The sequence below is a fragment of the Tyto alba genome, unplaced genomic scaffold, assembly GCF_018691265.1.
Source record: "Tyto alba isolate M040663 unplaced genomic scaffold, T.alba_DEE_v4.0 Super-Scaffold_21, whole genome shotgun sequence".
Lineage (NCBI taxonomy): Eukaryota > Metazoa > Chordata > Aves > Strigiformes > Tytonidae > Tyto > Tyto alba.
In genome coordinates, this window is record NW_024881295.1 from 17,551,347 (window position 1) to 17,568,913 (window position 17,567).

At 51.7% G+C, this 17,567-nt stretch overlaps 1 protein-coding gene across 3 annotated transcripts in view; it reads left to right on the forward strand.

Annotated features, from left to right (window-relative positions):
* The first annotated feature begins 484 nt into the window (after nt 1-484).
* The window catches only part of LOC104363439 (sodium- and chloride-dependent GABA transporter 2), a 33,552-nt gene continuing 16,469 nt past the window's right edge, over nt 485-17,567 (forward strand). For all 3 annotated transcript variants that reach the window (XM_032986451.2, XM_032986452.2, XM_032986454.2), the window contains exons 1-7: nt 485-563; nt 2,112-2,333; nt 6,775-6,909; nt 7,933-8,073; nt 8,686-8,770; nt 11,759-11,891; nt 15,515-15,649. In XM_032986451.2, the coding sequence (XP_032842342.1) occupies nt 2,117-2,333; nt 6,775-6,909; nt 7,933-8,073; nt 8,686-8,770; nt 11,759-11,891; nt 15,515-15,649 (846 nt within the window). In that variant the 5' untranslated portion in view covers nt 485-563; nt 2,112-2,116. The remainder of the gene's footprint in view (nt 564-2,111; nt 2,334-6,774; nt 6,910-7,932; nt 8,074-8,685; nt 8,771-11,758; nt 11,892-15,514; nt 15,650-17,567) is intronic.

The window sequence follows — 17,567 nt, forward strand, 5'->3', positions numbered from 1 at the left end:
GTCCCCCCCTGCTCCCGGCCACAGCACAGCTCAGCTGCCCCCCTGGATGCTGCAGGTGGGGCTGAGATGCAGGACCTTGCCCTGTGCCCACGTCCTCCCCGCCGAGGAGAGACCCCGCGGTGGGAATTCACCGTGAATTCATGTTTCATCTCTTACCTCCTCCCAGCAGCTCTCGGGCTTTCGGCTCCCTCGGGTAGGGCTGCGGAGGCACCTGTGTGGGGTGGTCTTCTCTTTCTGCTGTGCCTCCAGGGACGACGTTGGGCGGCGAGATGATGGGGAGCGGGTGCCCAGAGGTCCCCGGCCCAGGAGGGAGAGCACCGGCGGAGGCGGCGTGAGCCCTTCTCGCAGGCGGGGGGGAACGAGCCCCTTCGCACTGGCCATGAAATCAGTCATGTGTAGGTTTTTGTCCAGCCCTGGGGGGTGGGGGAAGGAATGTGGGTTGGGCGAAGTCTAGGATTACACCACCGCTGAATTTTTTCTTTCCACACTTTAAATAGCCAGCACCTTTCAGTCCTGCCTTCGCCTCTCCCGTCGGCTCGTGCCCTGACAGCGCCATCCGCAAGGTAACACCTCTGCCCCTGTTTTCTTCTGCCCAGCTCCTCCCGTGCCCCGCACCCTCCCGGGTCTGCTGTGGATGAGAGGTCACGGAGCGCTTTCTGCCTGTTTAATCATTTTCTAGCGTGGAGGGGTCCTCCCAGCCCTTCCTTGCAGCCGCTGTCAAATGCCTGCCAGTGTTTCTTGCTCCTCTTCGCGTCCTGAAGGGTTTTATAGGGGACTATATAGGGGGAGGGGAGAGACTGTAAGTGCTGCTTCACCCTTTTTTTTTTTTTTTTGTCCTCTCCCTGGACGGGGGAGAGTGTCATTTGCTGCCAGTGCCTTTTCCTGCTCTCGTGGCGAGGGAGTTGCAGGCGGGAATGAATGGCAGCGTTAGGCTGGGGCTGGGGGAGCTGTCTCTGCAGGGCACGAGCAGGCTCGAGGGCTGGCACCGTGCGAAGGAAGGTGCCCTCCTTGGCATGAGGTCCTCAGCAATCCCGGCTTCGGTGGGAACCACGGTCCTCAGCCCTTGCCCTGAGGGGTTTGGCATCCAGGAGGTCATTCTGCCCGTAAGGAACAGGCTCAAATGCCCCGTGAGCCACCTAAACGGCTGCAGCGGAGCCGGTGCCACCCGTGCTGCCCGTACCTGTCTCCTCGCTGTGCACCAGCAGTCACTTAGGATGCTCCCTGGCTTTCCTGGGAGGAGAGGTGTCCTCTCAGAGGTTTTGGGGGGAAGGTGGGACAGCGGGAGAGGTGCCTACCTACTCCGTGCTGATCTTCTCTTAGCAGAGATCTGTTTAGAGATGGGAGAAGCTCTTGCAGTGCCAAAGCTTCCCGAGAGCGGTACCGTGGGGAGCCTCTGCAGGCAACAGGCAGATGTTTGGAGGGGCAGACCCTGGGAGAGGAGACATCCCAGGTGGCCATGGCATCTACGCCATTTCTTTTCCTGCTATGGGAAGGCTAGTACCATTCTGAAAAATCACCTTTTCTCGCAGCCTAGTAGATTGTCAGCAACAGTTGCCACCACCAAAAGCAGAAACTTGTTTCCCTCTTATTTCAGTTTGTCCTCTTCCTGCATTTAAGACTTCTGTGTGTTTTGTGGCTTTCATTGCATGGTCTGTAAAACCAGACCTTGGTAAGCAGCAACAGGCGAGAAGAGAAACCCTTATAAAATATCCTGTCAAGTATTTGATCCCTCTCTCTCCCTGCTCTAGCCCTAAGTCTGTTCCCAGTATCTGCCACGGTGGAAGCTCCAGTCTGGCTGAACTGCTGGGTCTTCTATGTAATGCTGTGCTTAGAGGATGGGCTTCCAGAAGCAGGAGTGTTTTGAGATAAGTCAAAAATAATTAAACTGATAGTGGCTTTTAAGGACTAGTTTTGCACTAAGCAATGAAAGTGCATCCATGGTCTTAGCACCTGGCTGCCAGCAGGAATCGGTATAAGAATTGGAGCAAGAGAGGAATGGTTCAGGGTGTGTGGGAGTGTGTGTGCTCTCCCCTCCCTTGCCTCCTGTAGCCCAAATTTCTGCCTCGTTGCATGGCTTGTGCTGAACGTAACGGAGGAAACTCCTTCTCAAGGTGGGATGGATTACAGAGTCCCTGGTGCCGTCAGCAATGGTGAAACGGTGCCCGCACACCCCAGCATGGAGAAGGAGAAGGAGGAGGAGGAGGAGGAGGACCATACCCTGGAGCGAGGGCAGTGGAACAACAAGCTGGAGTACGTCCTGTCTGTGGCTGGGGAGATCATTGGCCTGGGAAATGTCTGGCGCTTCCCCTACCTCTGCTACAAGAATGGTGGAGGTAAGTGCAGCCCTGGACCCAGCCGTCACCCCTCCGCGGTCCCTCCCGCCTCTGCGACCTGTGTCCAGCCCTGCTCGCCCCTGGCAGCAGCTTCTCAGCAACGCCCAAGCCACGAGTCTGAAGAGAGGATGTCAGCCTGCCAGTGTAGTGCCTCTGTCTGGGCCACAAGCCGGGGTTGTTTTGAACTGGTGGGATGCGGGTGACCAAGCAGCGACGTCCCAGGATTTCTGGCGGTTGTATCCCTGTTTCCCTGAGGTGTGCAGAGCCCTGGTCCTGCTGATGAGGTGGGTGGCTGTCTGCAGGGGGGAGGCAGGAGGAGCAGGGTGAGGGCTCAGGTCTCTGAGCAGTGTGACCTCTTCCTCGAGGAGCAGCAGGCACCCTGTGCAAATAGGACGGGGGGGGGGGGTCCCGGTGGCACGGCAGGGAGTGGTGCTGGAGGCCACGGGGCCCCGACGTCTTTGCAGGCGCTTTGAGGAGCTGCAGCATTCCCTGGAGACTCGGGGGGCCTCCAAGGGGCTCTCGGCCACAGGTCCTGGTCTGGTGTCTGACCACGGAGGGACGTCCCCTGGGTGCTGGAGCCAGGTGGCAGGGACGAGGTAGAGGGAGGTGATTTTCCTCGCCCTGGTGCAGAAGCACAGCACACCGCTGTTGCTGGTGCTGCTCAGCCTGTGCTTGGCCGTGACCGGTGGCCGGTCCCCCGCGAGGCCGGGCTGCCCTGCGGCTGAGCAGCAGGGCTGGGCTCGCTTTTGCAGGTGGAGGGTTGTCGTGAGCTTTTACTGGTGTTTTTTGCTCCTTTTTTTAAGGGAGAAAATTGTTTACAAAAAACCCCAAAAGCCCAAAACTCTTCTCAAGTTTGGCTTGGTGGTACATGGAGAGAGGGAGTTGTTCTCCCTGTCTGGTTATTAATTGCTAATTGGGCTCTCCGGAAGGGCAGGGGAGAGGGGAAACTGTGTTTGGCTGGGAGCTGGCAGGGAGCGAGTGCTGAGGACCTGGGGCTGAAATCCCCTGGCTTGGGGTAGTCTCATGGGCCTCACTAAACTGCTTTCATCCCAGTGGCATAAAAGAGGATTAACTGTTGTTTAGCTACTTTCACGCCATGCTTTGCTCAGTGCTTGTTTCTTTTCACCAGGTGGTCGGGCATTTTCTTGCCCTGTTGAAAAAGGAGGATTTGTCCTGTTCTCCTTTTCCACAGGGAATGTTTTTTTTTGGCTGCTTGCTGAGCCGTGTCTTCTCCTACTGCTGCACCTTTTCGGGGCACCATCCTGTCCAGGGGGAGTGGAACCCAGGACCTGGCACCCCTTTCCCTGCTGCTCCTCCTCCTGTGCTCCCCCACTGGGGTCAGGGGAGAGCTGAGGGAGGGTTTTGGGGAATGGAGAGCCACACCGTGTGTTTGGACAACAGAGACAAGATGTAAAGGGATTTCTCAGCCTTTTTTTTTTTTTTTTTACTCGAAAAATGAAGCAAAGCCCTGTGAAGTGGTAAAGACTATGAGGAGTTTGAAGTCTCAGGCAAATTTTCCATCTCTGGCCACCTTTCCATGAGGTTAGAGCAAGGAGGGAGGATGAGACTCTTGTGTAGGGAGGAACATGTTTCCTGCATGACTTCTCCTGGGGCAAGGCAGTGCGATGAGGCTGTGCAGGGCTTAAGGCTCCCTCCTGCACCATGGAGTCCTGCCTGCCCCGCCTGGTGCTGTATCAAATCCCTTGTTACGCCTCAAGATTAATTTTAAAAGCTGCCAGAGGTGTTGTCCTGTACTCCTTTGGAAAGGCTGGTCCAGCCGCTTGCTTCCCTGGTACTTCAATAAAGGTGAGGGACCTTTATTTAATTTCCAGCTCCAGGTCAATCATGGCCAACCTACAAGCGTTTGCTCTTGTTCCAGCATTACAGCTTTGTCCCGCTGGCTGACTTTTTCTCCCCCTGCTGAATTGTGTGTAGGCAGTGGTGGTAACTGCTCTCAGCTTGCGCTTTGCTGCCCTAAATAAGTCAGGCTCTTTGCAAAAATATATCTGCAAAATCTGAGCTATGCGAAGTGGTGCAGCCGGTCACTTTTCTTTTCTTTAGGGATATTTCCACATAACAAAGAAAGAGCAGTCCCTTACATATTTAGTGCTCAGTGTCTGATACCAAGGTCCTATATAGTGGCAGGAAAAAAATTAAAAATAATAATCATAATAAATAAAAAAAACCCCAAACAAACAAAAAAAGAAGAGCAAAAAATGTTCTTTTTGCTCTTGTTCGCTCTTGCTTTCACCTCCCATGACGGGGTCAGGCCCTCCCTGAGCAGGCTGGCCCCACCGGTTGGGAAATACTGGGGAAGCCTGTCTGGTGGTGTGTCTGCCAGTGCCGCACCCCCTCCCCAGCACTCCCCAAACTGGCCGGTCCCAAGGTACCCACCATGGCCACCATCCCCGCACACCGGGAGGGGAAGGGGCCGTAGTGGAGGGGACACGCCAGGCGTTGGGGTTCACCTGCGGGGAGGGGATGTCAGGCAGTGCCGGGGGGCTGCTCAGGTGCCCTGGTGGACCCCTGTCCACGCCGCAGCCCCCCGCCACGGGCTGTCCTCCCTGCCACCCCACCAGCCAGAGTGGTTGTGCAGGGTGGGTCTGCTGGGCATCTCTCCTTGGCTTTTCCCCCTTGCTTGCCACCCTTTCCTGCCCGTGTGGGCAAGCAGCAGCCCTCTGCCAGCTGAAATGAGATGGGGGATGGTGGTGGGTCTGGGGTCAGGGTTGTCCCACCCTGCCTGATGTCCCATCTGGGGGGGCGAGAGAAGCTGGGCAGACCACAGTCCCTGGCCCAAATGTGTCTCTGCAGATCCCTCCTTTGACCTGACATAATTTTGCATCATTTCACAGCCTGCATGTTGGGACCCTCCAACTAGACTCCCAAAGTGTGAAACCTGCTGGCAAACCTGAGGAAGAGGAAAGGCCGGATACCTGGCTGGAAATAAGGGGAGCTCAACCTGCCACCTCAGAGATCTCCCTTGGGGTGCCCTGGCTGCTGTTTAGTTAAATACAAACTTTTACATGAGAATAATCTCTCTTGGAAAAAGGGGCCACTTTTATGATAGTATGATTGCATGCAAGTTGAGATTTGAGGGGATGGTGCTGATACAACCATTTCCTCTGCCCTTAGCCCTCACCGTCTTCTATTTACTGGTAGAGGGAGAGCATGTGGGCAGATGCTTGTCGTTCCCCTTGGAGCTGCCAGGTATCAGGATCCCTTCAGCTGCTCTTTGCCCACAGGGAGTTGCCGAGATGCTCTCCCTGTCTATTTTGTTGATTGCTTTTTTTGCAGGGAGGGGAGGGCTGTGGCTCTGTACCCAGCTGGGATGAGCATGGGGTGGGACTTCTGACCAGTCCCCAAAGCCCCCCTTTCCTTCTCCCCGCCCCTGAATGCTAGCTAAGCTTCTTAATGAAATCTCTTGGGTTTTGAGTTCATTTGTGCACCAGGATTTTTATTCCCCATACACCCCCACCGACCTGACCCTAGAGCCACTTGGCATCTCACCGGCACAGAAAAGGACTATGCAGGGAAAATGTGGCTAGTGGCTGGCTGAGTTGCCACCTCTGACCCTGCGTGCCGCTCTGAGCCCGCCGCAGACCAACTGCTGCTCTTCACTTGGGACTACCCTTTTCCACGCCAGCTCCCCCTCCTGCCCCGTGTCCCTGCTTTTGCAGCAGGGCTTGAGCAGCCTCGATGGCACATGGTCCACGCTCCCTGCCACACTCATCTCGCAGGGCTGTCTCCTGTGCTCTGTGGGGTAAAAGCCATTACTGCATTTAACATTAGCCCCGGGGGTAATCGAAAACCTGATGTGTCTTAGCTCTCTCTGCCTGGTTTCATGACAGGGCTTGAACGGGAGGGCAGTCCTGGCCGCTGGCGTGGGGTACGCACTTTCCTGCACTACTTGCTTTTCATTTGTGTGCCTGCTGCTTTTCGGTGAGCAAGTGATTGAGCAAACCCACAGACTGGGTGAAGGTGTCAGTCTCTATGTGCCCCTCAGTGCCCTGATGTTGTCATATCTATAGGTTTGTCAGCTAATTCAGTCAGAATAATCAATGTGAAAGGAGTCACCGACTTGATTAAAAGTCACAATGATTTTACAACAAGGTGTCCTCCTGTACTTCTATACAGCTATTGAGAACTTGTTTCACTCTTTTGTGCACAAAAATCAGGCTTAGAAACTTTCCTTTCCTCTCCATCTTTTCTAAATGTTGAGTTTCTCATGCAATTACATCACTCTGAGAGAAGAGATGTGAGGTAAATCCCTTTCTCCTGGCATCCTGTCTGTGGTCTTCCCACCCCCTCAGCCCCCCATCCCTCCCAGGCTCTCTCAGCCCTCCGTGCCCAGGAGGGACCTGCCTGGTGCCAGGTTGGAGATGCCCTGACCCCAGTCACCTCACAGGGCTTATTTTTCCTATCTGCTACTTGAATCTGCCAGGTGCATTCTTCATCCCCTACCTCATCTTCCTCTTCACCTGCGGGATCCCCGTCTTCTTCTTGGAGACGGCGCTGGGGCAGTACACCAGCCAGGGAGGGGTGACGGCCTGGCGCAGGATCTGTCCGCTCTTCGAAGGTGAGTGGGGTGAGCCCGGGAGGGCATGGCGAGGTGGGGGGACCCCCGGGCCCCTGGGGGGACAAGTGGTGATGCCTCTCTCCACAGACTGGATTGTTACGTACCTCCACGCATCTGCTGCCCACACCTGGGGAATCCCAGCCTGGGAGGGCCACCAGGCCACCCTTTCCAAAGTCACGCTGGAAAGATTGCCTTTTTCACCAAACAGTTCCCATCATTATGTTGCATCCTGGTTTCCTTCTTCATGGCCGTGGTTCTGGCCAGGAGCTTTGAGTCCAATCAAGGTTGTCCTCCAAGAGCTAAGTGATGAGAATGCTTCTGGCAGTTATGAGGAACCGAAAACACGCTAATATTTTTTTAAGTCAATGCTATGTCATTTTCCTGAGCTTGCAGATGTCTTAGTGGTGAAAGGTGTCAGCTGTCTTAATAAATTGTTAGCAGTTAGATCCACTGGTAGCACTGTTTCAGCACAGTCGTCCAGCCTCAAACCACTTTCCATGATTTCTTTGAAAGTTTCAGTTGCCTCCTCCCCATGTACCAAAACCTTTAGATGCTCCTCTAACATCTCCCAGAGAAAGTCTGTGGTGTTAATACAAAAGCTTCCCAAACAAAATCAAGAAGAGACAACCGAACAAAATTAAAAGTGGATTTTGGTGGAAGAGGCATTATTCAGCAGGTGGAGCACCGTCATGTTTCTGTCCTTTCCAGTGGTTTTCCAACCATAATCTGCCTGTTCTTTGTCCAGACTCCCTCCTGTTGCCACCCTTTCACCAGGGAAGGCTGCAATGGGGTGGCAGGAAGAGGGGGGTCCCTGGAGACCCTTCTTGGACCCCCACTGATGCAGCATGGTGGCCTTTGGGGAGGGAATGATGGTTCTGGTGGCCACCCCACTGGCATCCATCTGGCAGCGCGGTCAGAATGCAGATCAGCAGATGAAAATGTTGGGTGAACATATCCCAAGGGGAGTCCTGTTCCTGTCCCCCGGTGTGTGGGTCATGTGCCTTCGGGGCTCGCTTTCTGCAGGAATTGGCTACGCCTCACAGGTCATCGTCATACTGCTGAACTTCTACTACATCATTGTCCTGGCCTGGGCCTTGTTTTATCTCTTCAGTTCATTTACCATCGACCTCCCCTGGGGCAGCTGCGACCACGAGTGGAACACAGGTGGGTGTGGAGCCCCCCTCCCAACCCTCCACCAGCTCCTGACTGAGAGAAACCTGCTGCTGCCCAGGGCCAAACCTCAGGAGAGTGCCTTGCCCCTGCGCGGGTGGGACTGCTGGTCATAGGGGTGGGCAGTGCTGGATCACTGCAGTGCTGCCGGCACTTTTGGGGAAGAGTCTTGGTTGCTCTGGATCTTTGTTAGAGATCACCAGTGCTGGCACTGCCCAACCACTTGAAGCACCCTGCCAGTGCCGTGCAGTGGTGGTATCCCTGGTGGCTCCTGCTCTGGGCTCCAGCCAACATGGGCACCTTCCTCTTGGCATCTTCCAGTCATCCTGTGCTGTGTGGTAGCTATAGACCCAGTGCTGGTTGGGACTGCTCACTGTGCCCACTGGAAGGGAAAAATGAGTGCCATTGTCTTAATTGTCCTAGGTTTCCTTCCAGCCTTACTCTGGAGGGGTGTCCTTTTGTTCATCTTTGGGACTATACAGAATTTGTCTCAGGGTCAGTGTCAATGAGTGTTGACAGTGGATACAAACGGAGGGATTTTTTAGATCCTCTGGTCCTCCAACCACTGCTACTTATGGTCCCTCTCTCCCTGTGCCTTTCCCACAGGGAATTGCATGGAGCTCCAGAAGGCGAACTCGACACTCAACGTGACCAACGAAAACGCCACCTCCCCTGTCATCGAGTTCTGGGAGTAAGTAAAGGACAACAGACCTGTACCCCCCTTTTCTCTGGGACATACCTTCCCTGGGCAAGGAGCAAGCCCTGCAGCTGCATGTCCTATTAACCCATCCTTGCCAAAAGAGGATACAAGAAAGGAAGCTGGGCAGATCAGAATGAAGGCTCTCGGGGGCAGCACCGTCAGTCGAGGGTGACATCGCTGGGCTTGTGGTGTTTGACTGGAGCTGTGCTGGAATGCCTCAGAGCCATCTGACTTTGTCCTTCTCTGACAAATAGAAGGTCCCTCTGGACCTTTTGGGCTTCTTGGTCTCACTGACCTCTGTGATGGCTAGCTGACTGTACGAGACCTTACCTCACTGATGCTTTGCCTCATCCGGTCCTTGACATTTTGTTTATCGTCCTTTCCTCCTTTATTCCTCCTCTTCTGTTGCACACTCCCTTTCTCCATTTGTGCTGCTCCTTTCCCTTCCTCATCCCCTGTTCTTCATTGCCAGCTATGGACTTCCTTATCCAGTTATTTCCTCCTGCAATGTAGGGGAATTGGCTGCATGTTTCCCATCCTGAAGCTTTGGTTCAGACGTACCCAGGGTGCAAACCTCAAAAAAAATTAGTGGCACTTCCTCAGGGTATAGTGGCCGTTACCCTACAGTTTGGATTACAGTTTATGTATCTGCTGGATTATCCATTGCTTTTGTTCTGTTGGGAGCAGTCTGCCCCACGCAGTGCTTGACCTGCCTGCTGGCTGCATCCAGTGTAACCGTGCTCAGGACACGGGTGCCAAGACTATAGGTGAGACTGGGGTGAGATCTGCAGTGATCCACAAAGCAACAGTCCTGTGATGGGTTTTTGTCTGCATGTCTTGCAAGCTGTAGCATGTTCAGCTGTTGAAGAGGAGACCTTAAAGCCCTGTGATGTACTGCAGGAGTCCATGCTGGTGATGCAGTAGGTGATCTCTTTCCTTTAAATCCGTGCTACTGGGTGATACCAGCACGTTCCCAGGAGACTCTGGCATGGTGGGTGGTGACTTTTGTATGTGGGCTAGTCTTCATCTTAAAGACAGAAAGAGAATTGATATTTTCTCTTTAGAGTGACTAATATGCAAGCTATCCTGAAGAGAGAAGCTCACCAAAATAAAAATTAAGTGCTAGGGTCAACTTACTTCATGCTGAAATTTCCTCTCTCATTTTCCTTGTTTTCTCCCCTTGTGTTAGTTACCCTGAGGTATAGAGCAGCTTTATTTCTGGCATGAATGCCTAGGCCTGTTGGCTTGGGATCTCTGATGATCCTCAGCATCTCCTGAGAGAAAGGCCAGTTAAGCACTGAGTCCTGGCTAATAGACTGTGCAAGTAACTCCTCTGCTGCCATTGCAAATTTACGTCTTTAGATGGATGGAGGGCTCTGCCCTCGCTGCCCTCAGCAGCGCTGCTGGGTGCTGTCAGCACACGGAGCACACAGTACCTCCAGGGCATCCCCAGCTCAGCACAGGGATGCTGTTAAAAACAGCATTAGATTTTTAAAATCTCCTTTGTCTCCTGTGTGCTCCCAGAGCCCGCACTCTGCCTTCTGCTCACACGTGATTAGATGGTGGCCTGCCTTAGACTGCTTTTCCCGAGGCTGGCTGCTGGAAAAGTTGCTGTTCCCGTCACTGCTGTGACTGTCCCTGTGTTACTGGGGAATAAGCATGTGGGACTGGAAATTTCCACTGTCCATTACTTCTGATGCAGCATCTGTTCCTGTCCTGCCTGGGTGGGGAGGTAGATGACCACTGTTTCCTCAAGAAGCACTGACCTGCCAGTGGGCTGATGGCACGTGGGCTGATGGCACCCTTCTGAAGCCAGTTCTGGCTGCAGTAGAGTTCCCAGTTAGTTACAGTTCACTGGCACCCTTTCTGCACTGGTTACAGAGTCCACGTCCTTAGAAGCAGGCAAAAAACAACATATCAAAACATATCGGTCAGAGCAATGTGATTTTTCTGACCCTTCTCTCATCCTCTCAATCCATCACGAGGTTGTGGGGCAGGAAAGGAGGCAGCGTGTCTTAGACTGTGGATCTCCAGGAGCACAACCTTTATTTTGGGATAATCACTGTCTTTTGCAGCAGGGTGGACATTGCTGCTGGGCTCCAGGGTAGTGCACGTCCCTCTTTGCTTGTCTTAGGCTTGGTGTTTTGGGACTGCACCATGGTGTTTCACACTCAGATCCATCTGTGTGATGTAGGAGATGGAGGAGGGCGAGTCCTTACTTCTGTAAGTGATGAGGTAGATTAGACATACACATGACATGGAAAGCTGTTATATGGCCAGGTGAGACCATAAGACCTTAGCTGAACCAAGGTCCATCTAGCCCAGGATCTTATCTTCACGCTGGTTGAAAGAGGATGTCCAAGGTGACCTCTTCTGACTGTGCACTGGAGATTATTGTGGTCTTGGTTGGGTTTTAGTAATGTTATGGGATGCTATGCTGCTCTGGGTCCTGAGGTGAAAAATGTAGCTGATCCTAAAGACAGAAGTGGGCTGTGGAGAAGGGGTTGGACAGCATTGCTTCTTGAGTGGTCCTGATGGAATCTGCATGGAAGTGCAATGTATCATTCACTTTGAGGTTTGAAGCATGTCAGAAATGTAGGTGAACTTCGTAATGTGCATGAAAAAGGCCCAGGCAGAGCTTGTGTGTGCAAAGTGCTGCACGTTCTTGCAGAGAGAGCTCTCACCCTAGAGGGTGGGAGGAGGACAGGAGAAGAAACATCTTGGCCCCACAGGCCAGCACTGGAGTGAGCATAGAAGCAAGTGTCCATGTGTGATCTGCCAGGCTGGTAGTACTTTTAAGTGGGAAGCACTGCTTGATTCTGCTGAGGCTTGCAGCTCAGACACCTGGGCTTTGTAAGAACTCTTTTCCCTGAAGCCATCAGGTGCTGTGGAGGTGTGGTAAGAACCAGTGTGGTGTTGAGAACATTCGTGACCAACAGCAGTGACATCTGGTTGTTCCTTTGCTTCCCCTAAATGCAGGAGGAGAGTGCTAAAGATTTCTGATGGCATCCAGCACCTGGGCAGCCTGCGCTGGGAGTTGGCTCTGTGTCTCTTGCTGGCGTGGATCATCTGTTACTTCTGCATTTGGAAAGGGGTCAAGTCCACAGGCAAGGTGAGTCTTTGGTTCAGATCAAACCTCTTGCCTTGATCACAGCTGAAGCGATTGATCTACTCACCTTTTGTATGTTCAGAGAGGTCCTAGGGACCCCCTGGGAACCACTCTCTGAGTAAGCTGGCAGGAGCCTGTGGGAATCGACTTGCAGCGGGAGTGTGAACCAGGCTCTGTGTTTTGGGTAGGAAAGGGTGGAACCACCGAGACGTCTCAGCATTACCAAGATGTATATCCCCATCTGGTCCATCCGCAGGCCCAGGAGACCTTGGAATCTTCCTATTTATGGGGGTGGCTGCGTGTTCCCCTCCCTCCCACCACAGAGTGAGCACGCAGCATATTTTTGCCTTTGCTGGCAACAAAGGTAACGCAGATGGCCTCAAGGCCCTCTCTGCCTCACCACCATGGGGATGTTCTTTCTTCTTTTTGTTTGTCCCAACTCTTCCTACAGTTGCTTGCATTCGCCAGCAATAAAGGTCTCCTTTTTTTTTTTTTTTTTTTTGCCCCCACACTAGTTACCACAAAGGTATTTCTTTGAATGTTTCTGGAAAGGTTGGTGCGACTGTCCAGCTTCATCCCCTGCTACCTCTGTTGCAGAGTGTGCTGCTGTCATTTGCACTGACCCCATTACTTAGTTTCTGCTACCACCTCCTGACCCATTCTCAGTCAGCTTTGTCTGGAGCCAGCAAGAACAGATGGAAATGAAAAGGTTTAGTATGCTATCTAAATGGTGTCTTCTCTGCATGCTTTGAACAAGACATCACGTGTGATGGGTTGTAAATTTTAGCTGCATCAATTTCCATCAAGTTGACGGCATGGATGTTAGCAATTTCTCCTCCTTCCAAAATGGTCTGGGGTTATGAAACATGACAGGGAAACCGAGCAACTTGCAGAGATGATGTTTTCTGGTTTCCATGGAGTAAAATTAGAAAAAAAGAGCAACTGCTTGCCGTGGTGGCCTGGTAAAAGAAAGCAGAGGCAGTCTAATAACAGCAAATATGATACCAAGATACAGCAAACATAGTGTGGGAAGTGCTGGGAACAAATTAAATCTATTTTAGATACAAGTTCTAGGTTAAATGCAAGTGCTTTTTAATAAAAAGGACTAGAGATGGTGAGATCTTATCTTCTTGAAAACAGAAATCTTCTTTCAATAAAGCAGCAGTGTCTATAGGTTTATCAACCCTCCGCATATTTGATAATCCAGCTAAAATGATTGCTGTGGGAATGCAATCCCACTGGGGAAGAGAGATACCTTAGTTCTGGGGATTTGCCTGTGGAGGGGCCAACACCATGAGCTGAGGTGACCCCACTCAGAGCAGCAGCAGTGGTTTGCATCCTCCGACGCCGGGACTGCCCGTCCCTGGGGAGCGCCCGCAGATGCAGGAGGTTGTCACAGATGGAACCACTTTGCCGAGGCATGTGGATCAGATTCAAATAAAACCCTGGATGTTGTTGACCAGCATGTGACAGAATGATCACACTGATCCCGGCAAGGTTCCTAGTGATGTAGCTAGTGCTAACAATGCCCGAGAAATTAAAAGATTGGGTCTGAGCCAAGCACTGAGTAATATCTCATTGGATCCAGATGTTCCTGTTGTTAGATAGAAGTTTGGCACTATTAATCCAGCAAAACCTTGTCCAAATTCAGGCCTCTGGTCTCAGTGCGGATGTCAGTAACTGTTGAGTTAAAAGCTTAATGCGCTAGTTTGCGCAGGCCAAAAAGCACATAGGATGTTACCAAAATGTGAATCCAAATCATATGCCAGACAGCTACCAGCTTGTATTCTGAGCTCCTTAAACTGATGTTATTTAGAGATCCAGCCAAGAATGTGCAACCTGGCATCCTGGAAGAGCATGAATTAGGGTTCAAAGGCAATGTGTTGGTTTTATCATTTTTGTTTTTAATCTTGCTTTCATGAGCTGAGAAATATTAATCTTGCATCCTGTTATTTCCTGAAGTAAGCATTTGGTTGTGTGCTAAGCATAGGGATGATCGTTAAACTCACAGGTCCTGCAGATTTGATTAACTGTCACCAAAAATCTCTACATCAGAGACTCCTTGAAAATTTGAGAATGAAATGAGTGATGGTGTTTGCCTGTGTTGAAGGATGTTGTCCCTGGGTTCCTTCAATGTTCATGGTGCAGATTCAGAGGGACAGGACTGGATCTGCTCACACAAACATCTCAGGCAACCACGAGCCCCAGCAAGGAGGTGCTTTACACCGACCTCTGTGACATTATTCAAGACTGCTGTGATATACAGAGCAGGGCACGTGAAATGCATAGAAAACCCGGAGCTTGCAGACAGAGATGATAATCTAGTAGTGTGTTTTTTTTAAGGAGAGGATATCTCTAAAATGCTTCTGTCTTTCTGCATTACAAAGCTGAATCACTGAAGAGTGTATATCTCAACTTAGAGGAGGACTCGCATTGCAGTGGCAGGTGCTTTGGATGTTGCTTTATTCAGATGGAGTACATTGGAGTGGATCCAGAAGAAATCTCTATCTGAATCACTGTTCAGAGGATAAGGATTACCTAGTGGCAGAGCGAAAGTGGTCGTACTGTCCAGGGAAATCATGTGCTCATTCTTAACAGGACCTCTTCTAATGCAGAAACTGCTGTAGCTGTGGCAGAGCCTGTGACCCCTGCACAGGGATGGTGGGCTTTAGGTGGATTTTGAAACAATTAATTCTGAATGGATGGGCAGGTCTGAGAAACAGATCATTTCACACCATTACATTTTGCAGTTCCTCCAGAGATGAGCTTTAGCTCTCTGGTGTGTGACTGCCAAAGGTGAGAAAAGAGCTGTAGGGTAAGGATTCAGGTGAAGCTGCAGGTGCGAATCCTCACTTAGCACGTCCACACGGGGAAAAACCTGAAGGAGCAACATTTATTTTTGGCCTAGTATGATACAACAGACTAAATGATTTTTTTTCAAGGTGGTCAATAGGTCTTGAAGGTGTGGGAGCAATGCAAAGGGGTTAATCACGCTACTTGAATTGGTGGAGAGGCTGCATGAGCCCTTGATATCAGTTTGTTTGTGTGGGAAACAGACTGCATCGTGGTGGTGTTGTAGCACGCTGCAGCAATTAGCCTGAACACTCCTGAAAGTACCCTGGTAATCCCCAAATTGTGTGTTATATTTACCAGACGTGGAGTCCCTGAAAGGATTAGCCGATAGTGGCCTGCAGCATTCTCCCAAGGGACATGGCTCCTTTGCTAGAGGAAGGGATTTCAACTCTTCCTGAGTAGTCTGCATTCCTCATGGGGCTAGGGGCATAAAAAGCAGGAGAACACAGCTCCTTCTCGGATGCACGTAGATATTACACTGTTGACTTGAGTAGAGCTACTCTGGCTCCAACCTGGTGACAGCTTGTCTCAGGCTCTGGATTGCTTTTAGGACTAGAAAAGTTTTCTCTGGCTCCAGACACACCATGGCATGCCACAAGTTTTCTGAGCGTGTTTAAAAATGCCTTTCTTTCTACCGCAGGTGACATCGAGGTGCTTGGAGAGGCAGTCTGACCCTTCTCCCCCAGCCCGGGGTCGGTGCCGTGCTGCTGGCCGGCGCTGTGTGCTCTGGGCTATGCTGCTCGCTCATGTCTGTCCCTTCATCCTCTTCCCAGGTGGTGTATTTCACAGCCACGTTCCCATACCTCATGCTGGTCGTTCTGCTGATCAGGGGAGTGTCCCTTCCTGGGGCGTCCCAGGGAATCCTGTTTTACCTTTATCCAGACCTCAGTCGCCTTGGGGACCCCCAGGTAAGGTGGAGGGGGGATCGAATGGCTGAGCTGTGCTTGCATGGATGCCTGTGGCTGTCCTCCCTTTTCCCTTTTTTTTTCTTTTTCCTTTTTCCTTTTTCCTTTTTCCTTTTTCCTTTTTCCTTTTTCCTTTTTCCTTTTTCCTTTTTCCTTTCTCCTTTCTCCTTTCTCCTTTCTCCTTTCTCCTTTTTCCTTTTTCCTTTTTTTCCCTTTTTTCCTTTTTTTTCCTTTTTCCTTTTTCCTTTTTTCCTTTTTTCCTTTTTTTTCCTTTTTCCTTTTCCTTTTTTTTTTTCCTTTTTCCTTTTTCCTTTTTTCTTTCCCTTTTCCTTTCCCTTTTCCTTTCCCTTTTCCTTTCCCTTTCCCTTTCCCTTTCCCTTTCCCTTTCCCTTTCCCTTTCCCTTTCCCTTTCCCTTTCCCTTTCCCTTTCCCTTTCCCTTTCCCTTTCCCTTTCCCTTTCCCTTTCTCTTTTTCTTCCAGTTTGTTTTTTTTTTTTTTTTCCTGTCTCTTCTTTTCCACTCTGTGGTCATAAGGCAATGCTGTGATATTGGTGTGTACTCTGATGGCCTGTGCTCTCTCGCCCTTGGCTTTCACATGTGCTGTTACCCTATGTTCCAGTCTGAGTTGCCCAGGGGTATGGGAGAGGGATTTAACCCTTCATCACAAGTGGCACCAGCTGTGCCCCCGCTTTCTTGGGGAGACTCCTCTGCTGCAGAGGCAGCCAGTGCATGGGGTGCCACTCTGCACCTTGCTGGCAGCTCGCGGGGGTGAGCCCTGCTCCTGGCATGCTTGCTCTGGCTGCCCTGGGAAGGATGACGGGTGTATGGATACCGGGAGCCGCGGCACGCTGCAGCAGCAGTCCCCGGGACCCAGCTGCCCTCTTCACCTCCCTGTCCCCAGTGAGAAAATTCCTGCCTGTCTGACGGGAGGGTCACGGCCCGACTGCTGCTTTTAATCTCTCTGGGACAAGTTTTTCCATGTTAAATCCTGGCTCCAGCTGAGCTGCTGTACCAGCCTTTGTGTGAAGGTGTTTCCAAAGGAGATTAAAGGGTGCCTGCCTGGAAAATAGGCCAGCAAAACCCTTCATAACCCCATTAACTCTTTCTGGTCTAGCCCCACTGCTGCCTTGGTTATTAATTTTGCGAAGGGGGGTGTAAGTGCTGGGGGAGGAAGGGCTCTGTCTGATCCTGCCCTCAGTGATAGAGAGGATCCCTGTTGCCTGTGGGTGGGGGTGGCAGCGTGTCAGGGGCTGCGGGACACCCCCAGGTCCCACCGGTCCCACTGGTGCGGTGTGGCTCTGTGCAAGCCAGTTTGACTTACAGCTTCCGATTCCCGGGAGCTAAACAGGAGTGTCCGGTTTCCAGCTCCAGGCGATCTGGTTTTTATCATAGGAAGGGCTTGGAGTTCCAGCTCAGCTTTCTGGAAGTTGCTCTCTGGTCAAGGTTGTGCCTGAGCAGGGGGTGAAAAAGCCCCGTTTTGCAGTGTCGGCTGCTCTCTTGCTCTCTCGGTTTGGCTGTGGGCAGGAGGTGGGGAGGAACCTCGGTGTGAAGGTGCAGCAAGGCTTGGGAGGGGGCAAGGGCAGGTCTGTGTTTGTGACTCCATTCACACTGATGAAGCGCAATGGACTTCTGAAATGAAACAACATTTTCAAATGCTGCTCATTCACTTAGGAAAAGCCCTGTTGTTACTGTGGCTGTTTTGCCCAGGGGACTGAATTAAACCACCTCAGTCGTGGCATGGTTTTGCCGGTGCTAGCCGTTTCCTCATTAGGTCCATCCTGGCAAACTTTTCCAATTACAGCCTGAGCTTTAGAAGCACAGCTTCCTTCCAGCCTGGAAAATGCTAATGCGCTGGTGGAAAGGCAGAGTAACCCTTCAGAGCAAGAGGATGGCTAATCCTCGACTGAGGGAGGAAAACTTGC